The 21,707-nt window shown below is 41.4% G+C and overlaps 1 protein-coding gene across 2 annotated transcripts in view; it reads left to right on the plus strand.

Moving 5' to 3' along the window:
* The window catches only part of SCAF11 (SR-related CTD associated factor 11), a 40,700-nt gene extending 24,538 nt beyond the window's left edge, over positions 1–16,162 (plus strand). For both annotated transcript variants that reach the window (XM_086480391.1, XM_086480384.1), the window contains 8 exons: positions 106–212; positions 1,009–1,098; positions 2,407–2,513; positions 6,918–9,437; positions 11,455–11,798; positions 14,282–14,503; positions 14,921–15,040; positions 15,414–16,162. In XM_086480391.1, the coding sequence (XP_086336517.1) occupies positions 106–212; positions 1,009–1,098; positions 2,407–2,513; positions 6,918–9,437; positions 11,455–11,798; positions 14,282–14,503; positions 14,921–15,040; positions 15,414–15,542 (3,639 nt within the window). In that variant the 3' untranslated portion in view covers positions 15,543–16,162. The remainder of the gene's footprint in view (positions 1–105; positions 213–1,008; positions 1,099–2,406; positions 2,514–6,917; positions 9,438–11,454; positions 11,799–14,281; positions 14,504–14,920; positions 15,041–15,413) is intronic.
* The last annotated feature ends 5,545 nt before the right edge of the window (positions 16,163–21,707 follow it).

Below are 21,707 nucleotides of genomic sequence, written 5' to 3' on the forward strand. Positions count from 1 at the left end.
GTGAGCTAAAGTCTTGCTGACATGATTTAATTTCACCGCATCTTCATATATTAAATGTTAATTATTTTATTTTTGATGTCTTTAATCCGTAATTTTTTTTTGTAGGCCAGAAGACAGGCCTGCTGGAATGAGTGCTTCAGAACTAATTTCTTCAGCACGCTTCCGGCCGGTGGTAGCAATGAAGAATCCTTTTTTAGCTGTAGAAATGACTGGTTAGTATATACTAGTGCTTAATATAAACTGATGGGTTACTGTATTGTAAATGTTACAGTTCCTTCTGCTTCGTCAATATATACAGCCTTGAAGTATTTTGAAGATTGGCTGGTTTTATATTCACTGATGAAGAGCACTTAAAGGATAAACAAAAGCATTTTTAAATTAGTATTGTTAAGGGCACACCCCGATTTGTCATGTGTTCAGCATTAAAATACTTAAGTGCATGCTTTTAATCTCATTGATTTAATAGGAGTAAGTTTTATTTTTAGCTCATATTTAAACTCCTTGCTGAATTGAAGCTTTGGATAGAAAAGGGTTAGTCCTGTTATTACAACAGCAGGTAGCAAAACTGTTAACAGTAAATAACAGAAGAATAATAATAATAGCATAAGAGTATTAATAGAATTAGAAATAATAGAAAACATTGTTTGGATAATATGGCCTACTCAAAAAATTGAGCCTGCATGTTTTCAGCAGTCTGTAAAGAAAAAAAACTTTGCCAAGCATGCAACAGTATTAATTTGTCAAGGATGCAAAGTTTCTCTGTCTTCCAGCTCCTCAGAAGACATCTGTTTTCTGTTCTGACTCATATATTTAGGACTTCTGTTATGTTTACTATGACTGCTTTTTCCGTCTAAACAATAACTGTGCATAGTTTCATCATGACTGTTGAAAGTTCTAATACATTTAAATTAAAAAAAGAAGTAATTGATAGAAGCAATTATTGAAATACAAAACCATCATAGTACAAAGTTAGTTTTTGTAACTTTTTGTATGAAATTTGTATTTCAGTACAGAATTCACAGAAGTCAATGCAGCGATCAGACAGAAGAGACAAGAACTGGAATTGTCCTGTTCATCTGTGATTGCCAGAGTTGAAAGGTACATGTTTTGGGTTCATAGTGCAAAGGATTTCAATACAATACTTCAGGTTTGGAATTTGATTAATTCAAATTGCTCTTTAGATAGGATATCGTTTGATCGTAAATAGCATTTGTATGTAACTTGTTAAATTTTATGTATTTTCTGCATGCTATTTCTATGTCAATAGATTCTTTTCTGTATATCTTAGTGCTTTTTTGATACTCATGACAAGCGTAGTAAGTCCATTGACTTGTGCATCTTAATATGTCACTTTTTCCATAGAAATGCAAGTTTGAATATATTTTCTATTTGGAAGTTAGTGTTCAGTGTGCTTTTTAAAGGATTTCTATTGCTAGAAATCAGGTGTGCTTTAACATCAATCTGATTCTGATTTCCCACCCACCCCTCTACCCCTCTTTCATGCGTTGGTTCTAACACTTCTTTCTGTAATTCTTTATGAACAAATGCATCTAGAAAGAGTTGAGAGGCATTCTATCAAATGAATAATTTTGGGTTTTTTTGGTCAGAGAGCAGATGCATGTTAAAAGATAACCTAAGGATGTTTTCATTAATATAAAGCAGAAGCATGAAAATAATTTATTTTAAGATAACACAGTAAGGAATTGGTTTTGTCTATAATCTTAACTTCACTACATATCTCTTTACTCTTCTTGCCATAAAGCAAAGGCTAAAGACAGAAGAGCAAGTAAAGAGATTTTTTAATTATAATTGTAAGTTGCCTAGGATTTAAACTTAAATTTTTTACATGTACTTTTCCTTACGGAAAGTTTCATTCCAACTCACTGATAACTTAGAAATTGTAGATCTGTAGCTAAAATCTGTTTTCGCCCAAGGTTTACTGAGGGAGTCTGAATAAGTATATATTTACCCTGTTTGGGTTTTTTAAAATAAAAAAAAAAAAGCCTTCACTAAATTGTGTAGACTACTTCTTCTTTCTCTGTAGAAAAAGCTATTCTTCTGCTGAACTACTAAGTCAGTGTTTAGAATTCTATTTCCAGTAGTGTAGCCTACTAATTTGGAGTAGGCTGTTTATTACAGTTCTGTGTTTGGCTTTGAAGAAAGCTAAATATGTATTGCCTTAACATAACATCCCTTGTTCAAACTGTTTTACTAGATTAGGCAATAATACAAGCCTGAAATTAAATATGAGAAGGAAAATTTTGGTCGCCATCAGCTTTGCCTTTCTCTCCAACTGTGATGAGGTTGGAAGTGTTGTGGTTGCCTAGTGTTTTGATTTGGTGCATTGTTTCCAAAACTTGCTATAAACAGCTAAAACAACTAATATTAATGCTTTTACTTTTCCAGAATTCCTTTAATGTCTTATGGAGCTGAAGCTGAGACCTTTCTTCTCACTCCTACTACAATGGCAGGGACAATTCTTCCAACAAATATCAGGCCTTTGGAAAACTTTGGTAAACTTTTTTTTTGTAAGTTTTATTTATAGCTCATGTGAAGTATTGTTAAAATATGATTCTCAGAAATCGAAGCGTAGTTACAGTTAACAGAAGAAAAATCTGGTTTTGATGCAGTTTGGTACTATTTCAAAACAAGCTGGTTTATTTCTGAAATTAGAATACAGAAGATGAACCAGCCACCCCAAAACTGGCATAACGGTTCTTCATTTGAAGATTGTAATAATAAGCATTTTATGTAACTCAATTCCATTTCTAAATGCAACACTTTCTTTCATGCCACAACTTCTCTTCCTGTCGTTCAAGGATAAATCACATTTTGATACATTATGAATGGCTTGACATATTTCAGTGGTATATTGTGCAGTCTGAGGAGCAAACTGTTGCCTGACAGAGAAGAAGAGTAGTGAGGAAATAGTGCCGTGTGTGGATCTCTTTCAGGATGCCTACAAGCTCTACAGGACAAAAGCTTGCAAAAGTGCTCAGGCTCCAGGATCTGACAGGAATTTAGCAGAAGGCAAGAGATGGAAGGAATTACCTTCCTCTGGTTACTTCGACAGCCTCTCTCTCCATACTCGGCAGGAATGTAGTTTTTCTTGCAACAGGCTGCACAAGTTCAAAGAAGTGAAAACAACAGAGTGCTGGTTTTTTAAGGCTAGAGTTAATACCTTCTTGGAGTTGGGAATTGTACTGCTTTCACTTGACTAATAGGCAGAGATAGAGATTTGGGTTTCTTGGCTTACAAAAACTGTGAGAAAGTGAGTTGCTAGAAAGAAGGAGGGGTAGTAGAAGGGTCGTGAAAAAGATGCTTTATTCATTTGTATTCTTCATTCCTGTTAAAGGTACTTATTCCACCTCCACATTCCCCAGTGAAAAATGGATAGGTTGCTTCCTCAGGCCTCTGGTGTTTGGCAGTGCAAAACCATTTCTGCTTTGAGTATTAATGAGTGTACATGCTAGCTCGTATCTCTTGACTTCCCTTCGCGTTTCTACTTACACAGTCAGGCTTCTTTGTTAGTATGCGACAGAAGCACTAAAAAAAAAACAAAACCAAAAACCAGGTTTTTTCCTCTCATCAGAAAGATGAAGAATATTTAAATAAGTTGAAGATTATTTTTCAACAGTAGACTATTTAGGACATGTGAGTAATTCCTGTTGATAATATCAGCAACTGATCTACAAATACTGGTAACATTGTCAACTCCTGAGGCAGAACATGGAACTAAATCCTTCATGCTATTTTTTGGGAGAAGCAGCAGATTTTGAGTTTGAGTCTTGATAGAGGAAGAAAAGGAAATTCTTTTTTTCAGATACTTTTGTTTTAAAACTTATATTTAGAGCAGAACTTTCGCACTTGTTTTCTTGATTAGAACTTTGATACTTTTTATGTAAGCATTCCACTTCCTCTCTTAAAGGTGTTATTTTGAAATGTGAAATTATCAAGCTAACAAGATACAGCAAATAAGTTCTTAAGTAATTTTTTTTTATGTTTCCCTATGTTCTTGCTAAACCTGAACTAAAATTCAAATGTTAAATGTGATATATTAAATATACTGTAGACAAAGTTGAAGACGGTGATCAGGATTGAATCTTAAAACATTATAGTATGTTGACAGTAAAGTTTTAAGTCATCTTCAAGTTTGACTTAAAGACTTCCTACTGATGAGGAGCATGCAGGAAGAAAGACACAGAGTCTTCAAATGTCCTAGTGAAAGTAGGGGATGTTGGATATGAAAATGTCCCTTGAGGATTTTGGTCACATTCTGTTCAGTGTTCCTTCCTCATTCAGTTTTTATATAGCAACTGAGGAAAAGACAGACATGCACAACAAAAGGTAAAGACAAAGGCAAGGAGAAACCTAACTTGAATACTGTTGAGAGATGCATGGCAAATACATATCAAAGGAGAAGGGAGCAAGGGCTTCTCTTACAGGAAGTCTGAGAGACAAAGGAAAAGGCAGAAGATGGAGGAAACAGGCGAGACTGGGACTTTCTGCAAACATGGAGAACAGGAGAAAAATGAAGAAAATACTGAAAATAGATCCATACAAACAAAAGGCAAACTGGATCTTGTGATTCCTACTAAATTGTGCCTGAAAGATAGTAGCATAAGCTCCTTTTTTTTGACTCCCTTCATCTCTTGGTCACACCTAAAATATACAGTTTTGCATCAGAGTAGTAGCTGACAGTTGCTTCCAGAGTTGTGCAAGGAGGCATACAAATGCCAGTGATGGTCATATAACTACTGCCTGAATCTTCCCTGGAGCTGGTGCAGTTTTTTTCAATTCTCTTACATTAAATGACCTGAAAACGCATTAGTGAATCTACAAATAGCATTAATATTTAGGCTGGCATTATGCAGTTCTTCTGCGTGATTAAAATATTTTAAAATAAAGATTCAGTGAGCTGAAACGGCTTGTATTTGGTCCAAGCCCAAAACTTGTGAAGCTTGTCTGTGAAAATTTCACAAGTAGTAAGAAATGCTAAAAATGCATTTGTGTTTCACAAGTAGACTTTGAAAGTGCTACAAAAATAACTTGCCTTTTAATCTGTCAGGATTCCCACATTCCACTTATATTCTGATCTTTTGTTATTGCAAGGTGATTTCTTCCCCATTGAAGAAAATCATCACAGATATTACAAATGTGTAATGGCATGTAACATCTGACTTGTTTTCCTGGATATTGTAACAGGTTTGAAGACGTAGTTAGTGTGAAACAGCCACGTGTGGCTTAGTAACTGCTCGTTAACCACTGTAAAGTAATGTTCTAGCAAAATTATTGGGGACACTGTTACAGTAGATACCTCAAATACTGCCAATCACCTAAAACTTCTTTACCACACACGTTGTTTTCTTCTAAATATGTGGTACCTTCTATACAATTGATACTGTTGGTTTTCATTATCTTAGGTGGTAATTTGATCCAAAAACCAAAACTACTTTTTTTTCATGTTCAGGCAAGTTATTGTGTGTTTTCATGGGAGGACAGAGGAGGCGATTATAGCCCTGTGCTCTCTTCTAGCCTTTTAAAGGCTAGCAAGGTGCTTGCAGAGTTTTCTCTAAAGTTACTGGATTATATGTTTACACTTAATAGACAGTGGTTTGTTTTTCATTCTGCTAACAGAGTAGCAAGTGGTAGAAAGAGGATTTTGTCCTGTTACTTGTCTTATTCCTATCTTGTTTTTATATAATCTGTTTAAGATTACAGTAAACAAATGTTTTAGTGGAGTAAAAGCTTGGGAAGTAATAATGTTATACAGAGTGGTGGAATGGAGTGTTTACGTGTGATGTTGATAAATTCATTGCAGAATCCATAGCAATTAATCTTTCTTAGCAGGTTTCCACTATTTGTGTATGAAATTGAAGCTGTAAAAGGAATTAATTTAAACACCACTTTCTCTCGATGCTTTCTGAAATCTACACAAAGTATGAAACAAATTAATAGACGTCTCAAGAAAATAATTTAGTTCTGAATTGAGTATTACATTCAAGTATATTCACTTAACTATCATTGATCTTTAATTCCTGAGCTGTCCCTCATAAGCTTTCATAGGTATCAAGAGTACAGTCTGTTCCTTTTGCAGTGAATACAACCCTTGGCTTCCCTACAAAGACTGCAGATTGTGGCTAGCGTGAAATAAATTAATGCAGTATCAGCACAAGAACTCCTGTGCTTGTGTGACTTAATGGTCATTCTTCTTACAGCTTTAGTTTTCTGATGCGCCCTAGACTGCCCCAAAACTTGAACTCCTTATTCGGTTTGTTAGGTGCTGCAGGCACCCTGGGTGCCGTGCGGCAGAGCTCAAGTCCAGTTTGCAATGGAGCATGCGGAGTCTGTCTTACAACTGGTGAATGAGTTTGCACTGTCTGAAATTCGATTTTGTAGAGAGGTGTGCTGTCACTGCCGGTTCTGAGCAACAGCTGCCCATGTGATCAGCCGCTGACGGCCATTTAAAATGTCACTGGAGTATTGAGCTTCACTTCCGTAGCATTGAGGCTTCACTGCCAACAGGCCGGCATTATAGAATGACAAGAACTGCTGTATGCTAACAATGTTGTGTGGTTAATCCATTACTTTTCTGATGGCTCAAATGCTGACTATCTTTGAACAGCAATATCGATGGCAGTTTCATTGTGAATGCCATTATCGTCCTTGTAGCTGTGCCGGCTCTGCTTCCAAAATGTGTGTTTGAGTGTTCAACATGTCATTTTGTTGGCTTGATTCTGTTCTTTAAAGAAAAATCTGCACTGAAAAAACAATCAATGTTGTGGCAGCATTTCATACTCAATCTTAAATAGTATTATTTGAGGATATCTGTTAAGCCAGAGAAGATCATTTTGTGTTCTTAACTTTGTTTGGATAAATCGTTATTATCAAACTTCAATGTATTCTGTTTTTATTAGAATCTTTTGGCAAAGGATATGCTGTTGCATGTACCCAAGAAGGAGAAGAGAAAAAGCAAGCTTCTGGTTCATCTGGCGCTAGAGGAACTAGAAGGAAATCGGTTAATACTACTCCCAGAAGAAGGTCTGCACGGAACAGCAAAAATGAGACTCTGTGTCAGTCTCGGAGCTCACCTCGGTCAAGCAGTTCTGCATGTGGTGCCCCTGATGGCAATAACCCATCTCTGGATAAATCTCCTTCAGAATCAGAGAAGGCTCCTCCAAAACGAAAGTCTAAAAGAATAGTTAAACAGCAAACACCTGTGATTAAAAAGAAACTGAGAAGTTCTGCACGTTCTGAAAAATTGCCCAGTGATTCAGTGGAAGATGATGACGTTGCAGAGTCTGAAGCACCTCTAACATTAGATAAAGACCATCAGTCGGATAATGAAACCAGTAACGCAAACCTTGCACAGAAGAGTAATGCAGAAACAGAATCTGCTAATGGATTGGAAAGCTGTAGTGACCATGCAGAAACTGAGGAGACTACAGGAGAATGTGACAAAGATGAAGATACTTCAGGCAATGCAGATGTAAGTTTTTCTGTCCAAGAACCTCCAATACTACCTTTAGGAGGTGAAAGTCAGGAATTTGAAGTAAAAGGTGTTACTGAAAAAAATGCAGATCTTAAGAATCAGGACATCTGTGAAAATACTCTTGAACAAATTGAAACGGTAGCTAGTCCCAAAGATGAAGTATGTGACCGTGCAACTTTTGAAAAAGTAGATCAGACATTGTGTAGTCCTCAGAATGAATTAGTGGAGAATGTGGAAACTTTGACAAAAATAGATCAACCCGTAGCTAGTCCAGAAAATGAATTATTGGACGATCTAGAACCTTTGGGAAAAGATCAGCCATTAGAGAGCCCCAGAAGTGAATTGCCTGATCATCCAGAAGCCATAGAAATAGATGATTCCGAGGCCGAAGAAAAAACAGTAGGCCACTGCGCAAGTACAAATATTCAAAACTTAAAAACTGTTCAAGACAAAGAACCAGATACATTAATACACAGTATTTCTATGGACAGCACATCAGAACAGTGCTTAAAAGAGAATACTGTGCCAGAAAATGCAGAGGGTAGAACTTCAGAGTCACCCCAGGTAAATGCTGAACATAAACATTTTGGTGAAGATAACAATGAAATGATACCGATGGATTGTGACTCGTTTTGCAGTGACCAGAACGAACCTCAGATTGAGCAGTTACCACCAGCTGAAAGTGCAGAGCAAGGAGAAATGAACTCTTTACAGTGTGATGGGGGAAACTGTACCTCCGTTTCAGCACTTTCTGATGAAAAAGTTGAAACTGTTCCTCAAGAAAGGGAGTGCCAATCAGAAGTCAAAAAAGATAAAAAGCCCCGAACTAGAAGGTCTAGATTTCACTCTCCATCAACAACTTGGTCTCCTTCTAGGAGGGAGGGCAGGAAATCTCAGTCACCATCCCCTAAAAGGGAGATGACCAGAGACAGGAGCTCACGATCACCCAAGAAGGAAAATGTCAGGGAGGGAAGGAGATCCTTATCGCGATCTCCAAAGAGACACACACTCAAAGATGAGAAGAAAGCACCATCTCGATCTCCCAAAAGGGAAACTGTCAGGGAAAGCAGGAGATCATCTTCTCGGTCAAGAACTAAGGATTCATCTCCAAGGCAAAAATCTAGATCTCGAAGCAGTGATAGAGATAGTCAAAGAAGAGATCGTGACAGAGAAAGAAGAAATAGGAGGTGGTCTAGGTCACGGTCACGGTCTAGGTCAAGATCACGATCTAGGACACGAAGTAAAGGTTCTTCATTCTCTAGAAATGAGAGGGACAGTCATTCACCTCGATGGAAAGAGAGATGGGCAAATGACAGCTGGAGGAGTCCCAGAGGAAATGATCGATACAGAAGAAATGATCAAGAAAAACAGAATGAAAGTCTTAAAAAAGAGAAGGACAATGCAGAAAAAAACAGTGATGATCAGTGTTCTTCAGATAAGCGGAGGAATGATTGTCCAGACTGGGTAATGGAAAGGATAAACTCCGTTCCAGAAGTCAGGAACAGAGAGAGAGATAAGCCACATTGGGAAGACAGCCGGCATGATAATTCAGGACAGTCTTGGAATAAAAACTTTGGTTCAGGTTGGATTCCGAATCGAGGGAGAGGTCAGCGTGGCCGAGGTGGGCGTGGAAGAGGTGGTTTCATGTATGGAGACCAGAGTGAAAATCACTGGCAAAATAGAAAACCTCTCTCAGGGAACTCGAATGGTTCTGGGAATGAAACTTCAAGGTTCCCAGAACATCAGCCGTACAAGCGTAAGAATGAACAGGATTATTCTTTCGATACTCCTGCCGACAGATCTGGGTGGACGTCTGCATCCAGCTGGGCTGTAAGAAAGACTTTACCTGCTGATGTGCAGAATTATTATTCAAGAAGAGGACGCAATTCATCAAGCCCACAGTCTGGATGGGGAATGAGACAAGAAGAGGAGGCACCTGAACAAGGTATTCTTAGTTTTGAAACATAAAACCTTAGTCACAGCTGCAGTAGCCAAGTAAAATCCTAACCACATTGACCTATCTCAAGTTGATTAGTTCTTCAAAGCAATTTGAGGTGAATCTATAGTCTTTTTGCAATATAGAGGTTTGTAGGTATGGAGTTTGGGGTTTTCTCGTGTTTCGGTGGCTTTTTGGTTTTGCTTGAAGTTAGTTAGATGTAATTTAAGGACTGTGCATGTGAAGAGTGCTACTTAAATCGATTTGGTTGAAGAGAAGGCGTGTCCTCTTTGTGGTTACTATTAGCGACTGCACACCTTGTAAAAAGGGTAATTTTTTTTCAAGGAGACTTTCATTTGCCTGTGCAGAACCCCCACAGTAGATTCTAGAGATGACAGATCATTGTGTTGACATTTATCTTGCTTCTAAATAAGCATTTTCCTCTTTATATGCTTAAAAACTCTAGGGAGATTTATAAATGCAAACCCAGTACTTTTACTGTACTTCAGCATTAAAATTCCTTTAAAGCCTCAATAGAAGTCTTAATATTTTTGAGTGTTTTATATCTGAAAGGTAACTGCCCTGATGAAAATAAACTTTTTGGTAGAAAGTGAGTTAACTGTGGATGAGATTGATTCTGAATAGCTAAGTCATCCACAGGTTATTAATGCTCTGAAGTAAGAGGCAGTTGTGAATTGTATTTAAAAGCTGTAAAATCCAGTTCTGAAGGCAACCACACTTGCACTTCCCCATTGTCTCATTGTTTTGTCTTTTTATCCATTTTCATTCTATATGCCAGCAGTTTTCTCCCTCTCTTCAGAAGCAGCTGCATCAGTGGCATCTCAGTTTTGAGGCAACTTTGTCAACCCTCAGTCTGCTGCAGGCAAAATTTACCAAACCTTTAATTGAAAGTAGCGTGTGATTTGCAGACTTTTATTTCATGCAGTTCAGGAACAATCATACTGTTACACTCCCTTTTGGAATGTGAATTCAGCTGAGAATAGTACAGGAATCTCTCAAAACTGGATAAAAGAGGCTAGGCTGGCATCATGATGTGGTCCTGGACAAAACAGTCCTGGGCAACCTGCTTTTGCTGACCCTGCTTGAACGGAGGGGGGATTGGACTGGATGGACTTGATAGGTCCCTTCCAACCTCAGTGATTCTGTTATCCTGTAATCTGTAAAAAAAGTTGATTTGGAGTGAAGCATAAGGGTTTAAATCCCAGTCCCTGTGAATTAGGTGACAGGGTTCCTCGAGGAAGCAGTTCTAAGGGAAGGATGTCTGAATTATAACCCATCGACTGTTTCTCAGAACTAATTTCTTGACTTTTGGAAGGTTTGCTGCTTGTGCCTAGATGTAACTTTTTTGACTTCTGTGGAAGACTGAGTGAAATAGTAATTTTTTTTTAAAAAAAAAAAAAAGAGAGGTTATTTTTACTTCTAGGCTTTACCTTGTACCATTACAGGGGTTTTGAACAACTCTTTCTGAATATGAACATCTTTGAAATTGGTTGAGGATGACTTATTATTCAATGAAACAAAAAAGAAAAAACCAAACCACCACACCAGCAGAGTATTTCTATAGTTACCAGAAAGGGCTACAGTCGGTGTGTGTGAATCAGGCAAAGGGGAGCAGAGCATTGAGTATGCGATGATGTATGACTAACCTGCAGCTGCAGAAGCGGGATAAGGTATGTTGTCTCCCTGCTCTTTGGGGGAGAATTACTGTTTCATTGTGATGGAATGATTTATTAGCTGTGCTGTGGGAACAAGCAGAGAAAACAGAAATTCAAAATGCAGGCTTCCATAGTAACCTGACCTTTTTAGACTCAGAAACTAGCATTTGGCTTTGTGACGTGACTGGTGATGAGTGTAATAATGTACTGTGATATCTTTAAAATACTCAGATGATAGAAAGCTTTTTGGTGCTCCATACTTGATGAAGAGTTCAGACACCTGGGTCCATTTGTGCTTTATAAAGTACGGATTTTCTGCCTCATATACTGTCTGGTTTTCCTTTTGATAGATCCAAACCTCAAAGACCAAGGCAACCAGCAGAGTGACGGTTCTCAGTTACCAATGAATATGATGCAGCAGCAGATGAATGTAATGCCACCAGTGAATGCACAGCACCAACCTATGAATATCTTCCCGTATCCAGTGGGTGTCCATCCTCCCATGATGAATATGCCACGAAATCCTTTCAACATCCACCCTCCGATGCCCATGCATCTCCCTACCGGAGTGCCTCTCATACAGGTAGCTGCTCCCACAAATTTGTCTCAGGGATTACCTCCGCCTCCACCTCCACCCCCACCATCTCAACAAGTCAACTACATTGCTTCACAGCAAGATGGAAAACAATTGCAGGTATGCTTTATCAGAAGCCATGGCAAGAGCAGTATTGAAGTAACGCCAGTTAAGGGTTTCTTATATTGAATACCATAGTCTCGATAAATTTATACTTGCAGTTTCTTTCTCTCTTGCCTGTCATCATCCACCCCACACCAAATTTGAAGTGGAAGTATCCATGAGGATACGGGTTGTTCTGGGGCTGTAGCTTTTCAGTAATAATGCACAACACCATAATGGGGTTTTGTGTGACGAGGTGTTCCAGCTGGTCACGGAACACTAAAAAAAAGTTCATCAGTGTGGTCTGTTACCTCTTTCTTCTAAGAAGTGCCCCATTTCCAAAACTTAAGTCTTCCCCTTCAAAACCTGATTTTTAAGCTTTAGGAAATGCTTGAATCCCCTTTCAGCAGTGTGTAGGAAGTGACCTCGATCTCTTTGTTGTGGCTCTCATCCCATGGGGTGTATCAGCAGAGGAGAATTACCAAGTACTGCATGGCACCCATTTGTTCCACACTTCCATTCTCCAGCTGTCACTGTCTCAGTGCCTTCCCTACACACACGTTTTCTATTCTGTTTAATCTTTTGAGCCTTTTTTGTTCGTAATTCCCAAGCTTTCTTTGGTGTATTTCACCTCCCCTTTCTTGCCTGATTCTGCTGGTTTTGCATGCCCTGTTTTGAGACCTAACTCCCACTTCATTTCTCCAGTTTCAGAGGGACTCTGCCATGTGTGGGGCAGGTCAGACCATCTTTCCTGTGCCTCTCAAGATATCTTATAACAACCTTTGTATGTGAGCTCCTCCTGTAGCCAGCTCTTTATATAAAGAGCTTTATATCAGGGAAAGGAATATGAACAACTGCCAGGAGACTGCGTGGCACTGTGAGGAGGTGTAATGCTGCATCTGTGATGTGTAAAGGACTCTTCAGGGGTTGGCTGAGGTTTGTGCTTTTCTTCTGTTGCAGGCTGCCTGCTCTAGCCTAAAATGCTTTTCTCTGCCTTCCAGGTTGAAAAAGTGGTGTCCTAGAACAGTGATTTCTAACCCTCTATTTTCATGCATCATCTCTAAAGATTTGAAGCAAACTGATAAATGGGCCTACATTCCTTTTCACTTTCAGCCCCTGTTACCTATTAACTTAGAACAAAAGGAGTTAAGTACTGTGGGAAATACTGGGTGGGGTTACAGGCCATATGAAGCACTTTAATAAGGTAAAGCAGTACTACTGGAACTAAAACGCTGGTAGATTGCTTGTTGATTTGATTAATGCCTGCTGTCTGTAATTAAAATACGTTCACAATTGGAAATCCAGTAGGTTTAACCTCTAAAAATCTTAAGAAGTAAGAACGTAGGCTACAAATCTCTGAAATACAGTACCTAGTGCAGCAATAAATATGTTTGTATAAAGCTTGTGTATTGCTCAAACATACAGTTACTTGTTAGTAATGCCCCTGTTATGTTTGTTGCTCTTACCTGCTTTTGTGGAATGGTGTCCATGAACCTGAATGCTCTTGGGAGCTGCTGCTGCTTTTTCATTGAGTTTTCATTGAACAAGGCCTTGCTGGTAGCACAACAGAAATCGCAGAATACCGCAGGGCTCCGCCTGTCCTTCCTGTCGAAAGGAAGGTGAAGAGAGCGCGCTGGCGAGTGTTAGCACGCCGATTGTAACAGCTCAGTATCTGTGTCCTTTCCAAGGAGCTCAAATTCCTCTTTCATTATTTTCCATCTGGATAAATGCAGATGTGAAAAAAGTAATGATTAACTGCAAAAAAGTAGCATTTAGGGTAGCCTGCCAGAACCATGATGGGAGGATGATGCGTTCTTGGCGATGGCTAAAAATGACCTCTGTCTGAGGTCGGAGAGCTACTAATTTCTCAGTTCCAAAGTGTCAACAGTGCCCCTGGTCTTTTGGTGATGTTTGGGAATGTACAGGAGACGTTTCCTGAAGAACAGATCCTGGTGCTTCAACCAGCATTTCACCTCTAGCCTCCGGTAGACATGTAGGTCTGTTTACATTTCAAATTCACTCAAGCTGATAACAAACAGGAAAGTAAATGTTTTCAAAGCAGTAACATTACGATGCAGGAATGCAAGCGTGGTTTAAGGGAAGTTTTCTTATGTCTGTTCAGGTGCTGGTTTTTAAAAAAATGTTAATACGATTTACAAAACAGGGCTTCCTGTACAAGTAGAGAGGTTCTGCGGCCATAAGCTTCCTTCTCCTTGTGCTAACCTCCTCCGTGCCGTTTGTAGGGTACTTGGTTTGCTTTGTCGCTGGGATCAGCCGGAATCTAGCAGCCACAGTGGTGACCTGGAGGACGCCTCACTTCTCAAGCTTTACGTTTTTTTTTCCTTTGAGCAGATCTGATATATTGTGCATATCTTCCACAGTAACGGACAGAACCGAAGCATGGAGGATTCATGCTCGTTCTGTAGCTGCCGAGACTTCTAGGAAGGCATGTTGTCATACTGAAGGATATTGTATTAACTACTGATAACTTTTTGAAACAGGGTATTCCAAATGCTGCTGCTCATGTAAGTAATAACATGAGTGCTCCAGCCGTGCCCGCTCCAACAGCAGTCCTGGGAAACGTGGGGACAGTTCAGGGACCAAGTTCGGGTAATGCGACATCATCGAGTCACATCAAAAGCTCTAATGCAGCTGTAAAATTGGGAGAAAACAAAGCAAGTGTAACAGTGGAAGCCAGTGCAGATAGCTCGAAGAAGGACCAGGCAAGTTCAAAGTTCCAAGTATATTTATATTTACCATTTTATATATTTATGTATAAAATATATATATAAAAATTTTAATACACATAGCGATTTTGATGTACTGGAAAATAGCAAACTATGACAATACCCCTTCTGTGTATGTGGTACTGTTGTGGTAGGACACAAACTGGCAAGCTGACTGTTAACGTAGTCTTCCGTAAAGCAGCACTGTGACAAATACCGCTCTAGCTGCCGCGGCACAAGGTTCTGTTCTTAGTAAAACACATCTGCTCTTTTGAGAGCTGGAGTGTGGGTGAAGGGAGCCTGGTGTTCTAGTCTTCTGGGGTAACTTTCTTCTGCGAAGGTGTAATTTGTGATTGACAAAAAGGCACGTATGGAGGCAGCGAAACATAACACTCAAGTCTGTTTTTTCATCAGAAACTGTTAATTCAAGAAAAAGCGGCACAAGAGGTCAAACTAGCTATTAAACCTTTCTACCAAAATAAAGACATCACTAAGGAAGAATATAAAGAAATTGTGCGGAAAGCTGTAGATAAAGTAAGTTGGTCTGTTCATCTGAAATGCGTACGTTGAGGTGGGGCTTGGGGGGGGGTTGGCGGTTTCTTAACCTTGTGGGATCAACTGGTAGTTCCTGGGAGGGGGAACAGGAAAAGCAAGAGCACTTTTGTCCTTCTCCATCCACGAGAGCTTCCTAATTCCTCAGAACATAACTCGTGTATTGTGTGAAGGAGTTGAACGGGAACTCAGGAGTGCTTGGGAAGCAGTTGGGTAGGATTAGGAGTTTCCAGAGTTGTTCTGCCTGAGATGGAGAAATCCGGGGTGCTGGGAAAATAAATAAATAATGTGGAACAGTGGGAAATGGACAGAAATGTGTCAAACTTTTTTTTTTTTTTCTTTAAAACTGTTGTAGGTTTGTCATAGCAAGAGCGGAGAAGTGAATTCTGCAAAAGTGGCAAATCTCGTGAAAGCGTATGTAGACAAATACAAACATTCACGGAAGAAAAATCCGGAAGAGGCAGTCTCCTGTGAAAGGAAATAAACGTGTTTTCAGTTTTTAATTTTATTCTATCTGCAAAGTGCAATTTCAACATGAACCGTTAACTGAAAATTGTACATGACAGTGATTTGAATCTGGTTTTGATAAAATTATTTTTCAATGTAGTATATAATGTTTTGTTCTAAAGAAATATAGATCTACAGGGCAACTCCTTTATTCCTTTTTAAAAACAGATGTCTAAAAAAATATGGTGTAAAGAAGAATCATTAGGAATGTACGATTGTGTGGATACTTAGATGTACAGCATTTTGACTTGAATAACAGAGTGCATTAAATTAGAAACTTCTGAGTACGTTGGGTTTGGAGCCAGGTATGTACAGTACATGTAATCGGTCAGATTAAAGTACAGTTTTTCTTTTGATTTCTCCCTAATTATAGCAAAGATAAAATAATGTTTTGCCTTGACACCTATTTCTAGCGTTAACTGGACAGGCTGAATGCAGGGGTCACGACGTGTATATAAAAGAGCACATGGAGCTGTCTGAACAGAAGAACTGTTTAGATTTTTAAAAAAGAAAAATCGTAAACAGTGAAAGGCAGTGCCCAAAACCATGGGCGCTGCACATCTGTTGTAACACCAAATAAAAATTATGCTGCTTGGTTTTGTTTGTGACGTTTTTCAATTTGTTTCAAGGTAGTGGGACGAGCTTGAATAATTTTTAGGTGCCGAAAGCCCTCAGTCACCACCCACTGACCGCCCCTCTTGCCCGTAGCTGGTAGGGAATTGGTCTGCCTGAGCTGGATGCTCAGAAACATAAACTGCTTTCTTCTTCAGGTAAAAATCAAGAAAGCTGGAGTTTGTTACTGGGCTCCCAGTTGATTGGCACGACTGGTGGTCTCCAGTCCCAGCTGCGCAGTACTTCTCCCGGTTAAGCAGGGACTGCAGCGTGGCTCGCCGGGCTGGTACGAAGCCATGTGCGACAGCTTTTCCGCCGAGAGGCGCCACCAGCATTCCGGAGGCAGACGTAGGGTCCTTGGAGGTGCTGGGGTGATGCTTACACTGGGGAGCAACCCGCTTTTGCTGAGGTAGCAGCAGGGAGTGTTGCCGAGACACCCCAGATCGCTACGTGCTCCTTACGGAAAGAACAGCTTGGGATCCTGCTGGGCTCGAGCGGAGAAGGAGCCTCGCTCCGAGAGAGGGGCGCATGCTCCCTTACTCTCGGGCAGCGCCAGGGCCCTTCCAGCACTCCCCCTCCAGTCCTGCCGGGCGGGAGCAGCCTCTGGCCTGGGCGCAGCCTGGCTTCTGTTCCAGCCCCGGGTCTCCCGGCCCAAAAGCACCGACACAAACCCTTTTGACAGGAAGGAGCAGTTGAGTTTTCTGAGGAATTCGCTCTTTGTAGCCAGTAGTTCCCAAATGATTTTTTTTTTTTCTTTTCTTGGCAGAAAACCCAGCCTTACCCTGTGAGTAACTTTTGCAGAAGCCTGAGGATGAAATAAGGGATATTCACCCCGTACACACACGAGATTATAGAGAGAGATATATGTGTAAAAACTGTGATGTTTGTCACAACAGTTGATCACTTGGTTTTAACTATAACCTCCTGCAGACTTAATGAAGCATTTGACTGTCTATATTTATTTTTGTGTGCCTAAATAAAAATACTATGTAAATTAGAAACAGATATAATACATTTTTCTACAGTCAAGCCAGGTTTTAGATTTTTTCAAAATACTCAGTTTTACACTGTGGTAGCAATTTGTATGAGCTCTTGAACTATTTTAAGCTAAAATTGGGTAGCACTTTTTGACAAATGTTGTAGCAAATTGCTATGTCTATCCCGGTTTATCACGCCATGCGTATTTACTTTTATTACATTTTGCTTCTCTGAATTTTTGGATTTTAATGACTTTTTATATCTTTTTACTCTATACAGTTGAGCCTTGCTATAAAGCTCCTTTCAGGAGCCAGGTAAAAGCTTTGTGGGTTTGTTTTTTTTTTTTTGCCCTTTTAGAGGAGAGGTGGAAGTCTGGTGGGAAGCAACAAGGGAGGATTTAAACTGGGAGAGGGGAGGGGTCGTTGATTTCTTGTTTTGCAGCCCCTGGCTGGAAGATAAGCTGTCACCTGCTGCCACATTGGTGGAGCAGTGACTATAGTGATGCTCCACTGTATTTCAAAATGTAATGAAGAATATCAGATAGAGTAGCACGTGATCAGTAACTTCATTTTTTTTACAATGAAGTACTTCAGAACTTACCAGAAAATAGGCAGTTTGTTACAATTGTCTATGTTAAAAAAAAAAAAAAAAAAAATGCATTGCCTTAATACAGAGATGGTTCCTATTTTTCCCGAAAAGCAGTAAGGTCTCTGTTGGTGCGACTGCCCGAGAAGGCATGTGCTTTAACCTCATAGTCATGTTTTTGTTAAAATAGTATGAAAGCTGTATTTCTATTTATTGAAACTCCTTGTACTGAAAGTCCCAACATGCACTAGCACTGAGGGCAAAGTGATGGGGGATGCTGAGCCCCCTCGCTGCCTCTGCTGTATCGGTAATTCATTCGATCCAAATTGCCTTGAGGAAAACAAGTACGAAACTGTATTCCTTCTGTGAACTTATGCAAATCAAAAGGGTTTTCCTTGCACTCCTTCCACTGTCTCACTGTGCATGCTGCTTGAATGTCTCATCCTAAAGATGTCTCTTAGGAGCACAGTGGCTGTCCAAAGTCCACAGTATGGTGTTTGTAGCATAAAGCTGGAGTGCTGTCTACTGAAAAAAATACTCTAAAAACTAGTTTTGTGTAGTGCTTAACAGTTTCTAATAAATTCTTTTCACTAAGCTGGCAGTAGTCTGTGTTTGGTCTTAAATATTCGGTTCTGGCTCCAGGGCTTTGATTCAGAAAGCAACGTAATTGCCACGGCTTCTGTACACGCACGTACTTCATCTTGTTCTGTGCTGTTGGGGCTCCCCCTCCTTTACATCTGCTTTGTTCTCAGTTGGTCTGCCCTCGCCCTGCCTTGCCGGGCTGCAGGTGCTGCAAGTCGGAGAAAAACAACTGCATGTGGCAAAATGGTAGTTCAGCGCGCGTGCTGCGGCGGGGGCTCTAGGTCCTGGGTCTTGCGAAGCGCGGTGGGGCTCGGTGCGCGTTGTCATCTGCTGCGTGGAGCAAACACGGGCGGGACTCAAACCGACTGGGCCATGTGCTCCTACGCACTAGGAGTGCCGATGGAAACAGCGGGCTCTGCGGAAGTAGCCTGTTGGGAACTTAGCCCACGGTAGCCTGCCGTCCTTGGGAGCTGTACTCCAGGCCTCGCTTGGCTTCCTAGGATTGACCCCGCGGTGCTTTCGTGAGGTACCTCCCAGGCAACGCAGGCACAAGTTGTGCGAGGGCCTGCTGGCCTCCGAGGTGGCTGGTGGCTGCTCCGTGAAATGCAAAGCAGCCGTTTGTCAGATGTGGGTTGGTTTGCTGGGTGATGATGTCCATGGTGGGTAAGGATGGTCTTACCTTGCTGCTGCTCAGGTGGTGTCTTGGGTCTGTGTTGAGTGAAGGTGCCCCAATGGACGGGTGTGGGGTCTTAGGAAGGAGCACAGCACTTTGAGGAGCAAGGGTGGAAATTAAGGTCAAGGGGCTGGGTGAGGGTGTTCACCGGGGAGAGGGAGGCTCTGAGATGTCGATTCCTTGAGACCAAATCTTCAGGAGGAAGAAGAGCACTCAGAGTCGTGTCCTGCAGCTGTAATCATCCAGCAAAGCTGGGCTCGTGAGACTACGCCAGGAAGGGCTTTGCCAGGCACGATGAGTATGATGTTACCTCAAGCAGATGGAGCTACAGTTAAGATCACTGCATCGGAGGCTGAGGGAAGACGTGCTGCAAGTCGTTATTTCCAAGAAAAAAGTCTTGAAGAGGAAGGTAATTTAAACCGACTGACTGCAGGTTATTAAAAAATTTATTGCCCAAGTTGTAAGCCAGTCATTTCCACATGCCACCGTGGAGGCATTAACCTTTTCAAGCGTCTAACAGCAAAAATGGCCACTTCATCTACAGTTGCAAAGAGCTTGTCAGTACACGGGGCTGTCGATGTCCACCGCTCCCCCCTCGGCCTTCGCCCGCACGTTGCTGCCTGCTGCGCACGGCCGTCGCGGAAGGCGGTTTCTGTACGTGCCAAGGTCTCGAGCTGGGCCCTGCAGGTGCAGGCAGTCAGGCTGAAGCAGGTGAGGAGGTTCATGCATTTAAAATCCAATGACTTGCGCGTCAGGAGAGCTTCTGCCAGCTCTCCTCCAAGGGCACTTACTGCATCGAGCAAACGGGCGGGAGGAAGGAGATCTCGTTGGGATCTGAGCAGGGTTGGCGCCACCAGGACAGAAACATTTCTGAGCGCCAGCAGGTCCTGAACACGTGAAGGGGAGAGGCACGTGGGGACAAACGGCAGGGGCAGAAGGAGCGCGTTGATCAGGGCTTGTCATTTTTGCTGAGCGAGCACCGTTGCTGTCTGGTTTATGCAGCGAAAGCCTTTCTGGATCCCACCTCTGCAAGCAGCGCCTTGAAATCTTTACTGGGTTTTGCTGCAGAGAGGATGGTGCTGGAGTCTACTGCCAACAAAACGGTTTGGGTTTTCCCCAGAAGCTGCATCTTCGGCATTGTAACGCACCAGCGTGTAAAACAAAATATGTTGCCTCCAAAGGCGAGCTTACACCTTTTGAGTTACACTGATGAAACTACACTGGCAAAATTTTTCATTATTATTAAGTACTGCAGTATTCACATTAATCAATACTTCATAAAAAAAGTAGAGGCGGGTAAGGCCAATAAGGTAGATAACCAATTTCAGTAATTAAAGGGTACTTATTAGGTGCAGCAGCTTTCAAAGTAATGGAGCATCTCTGAAGATGTTTTTTAAAAAATCACTAACCTAGAGATTAAAAAAAAAAAACAAAACCAACAACCCAAAAGCACAAATAACTTTGCATAAAAGATGAATTGGTGAGGCAGCACAAGCTGGGATATGGCACTTAACTTAAACTTGACTCTACTTTTCCAGTGTTACTCAGCCACAGCTCCCAGAGGCTCACACACCAGCAGTAAGCTTTCAACCTACTCTTCCTTTTCATAGACTGTTTGGGCAATAAATACTGGGGATTACAGCAATGCAGTAGATGCTCATTAGCCACCGTAAACAATCAAACCCAGAGTGGAATCCAACACAGAGAAAAATTACTGCAGGAGCCAAACCCAAGGAATTTTGGCAGCAGGTTGTCATGTAATTAGTCCTAAAGTGTTGCAAAAATTAAATCTAAAACCACTGAATTTTTTATGAGGCGCCTCAATCAAAAATAACCGGGGATTCCTAGATGCTTCAGTGCAAGAGCAGGTGGGATTAAAGAAAATAACAACTCTTGAAAGTCAGAATTGACCTATACATTCCAGAGCCTTCTACAGAAATTCAGGGCTTTCAGGGCCCAGGAAGGGAGCTTACATGTCACAGGTAGTGTGTGCTCTAACATGAGACAGGAACATTGCTGCCTTTTTTCCTCTCCACGAGTTCCAGAGGGACACCCGATGTGCAGGTGTTTGCGGTGCAGATGTTTCTCAGGAGCGCTGGCTCACCCTGCCCGAAGCCGAGGGGAGAGCGGGGCTGCTCCTCCCGCGGGCAGCAGGGCCACCAGGGACCCCCAGCGCTGCCTGCAGGCCTGAAGCCGCAGGGCACACATGCATCCAGAAGGAAGCCCGTCATTGCAGAGCTTCTAGGAGAAAAGGCTGCCACGCGCTCAGCTTGCCCAGCTGTCATTATTTACCACCGCATGGTACCTGGCAGTTAAACGACCGTATATCAGACTGATGACCTCTGAGACATTCCCCCTGAAAATATGATGATGTATCTTCAAGGCACAAGTTCTGCCTCTGATTTGATCATCTTTTTGACTAATGCAAATACACTACAGAGCTGCTGCTCCCTCTGCAAAGCACGTGGCTTCGCTACATAACCTCAGCATCCCCAAAACACAAGGGAATAAATAACCAGCTCGGGGTGTGGGAGACCCTCCTCACCAGGGAATTCAACCTCAGCTGCCCTTGCTGGCCCAGAGCAGCTCTGCAGCCACATCACCAAGCTAAAGAGAGCACGAGTCGGACTTCCATGGCCTTGTGTCAAGCCCTAAGTTCCAGCCTGGCATCCCAGGGCAGTTCCTAGAGGGGATTCAAAGGCTGTTTAAATT

This window comes from Leptosomus discolor, chromosome 1 (genome assembly GCF_034619465.1).
Source record: "Leptosomus discolor isolate bLepDis1 chromosome 1, bLepDis1.hap2, whole genome shotgun sequence".
Lineage (NCBI taxonomy): Eukaryota > Metazoa > Chordata > Aves > Leptosomiformes > Leptosomidae > Leptosomus > Leptosomus discolor.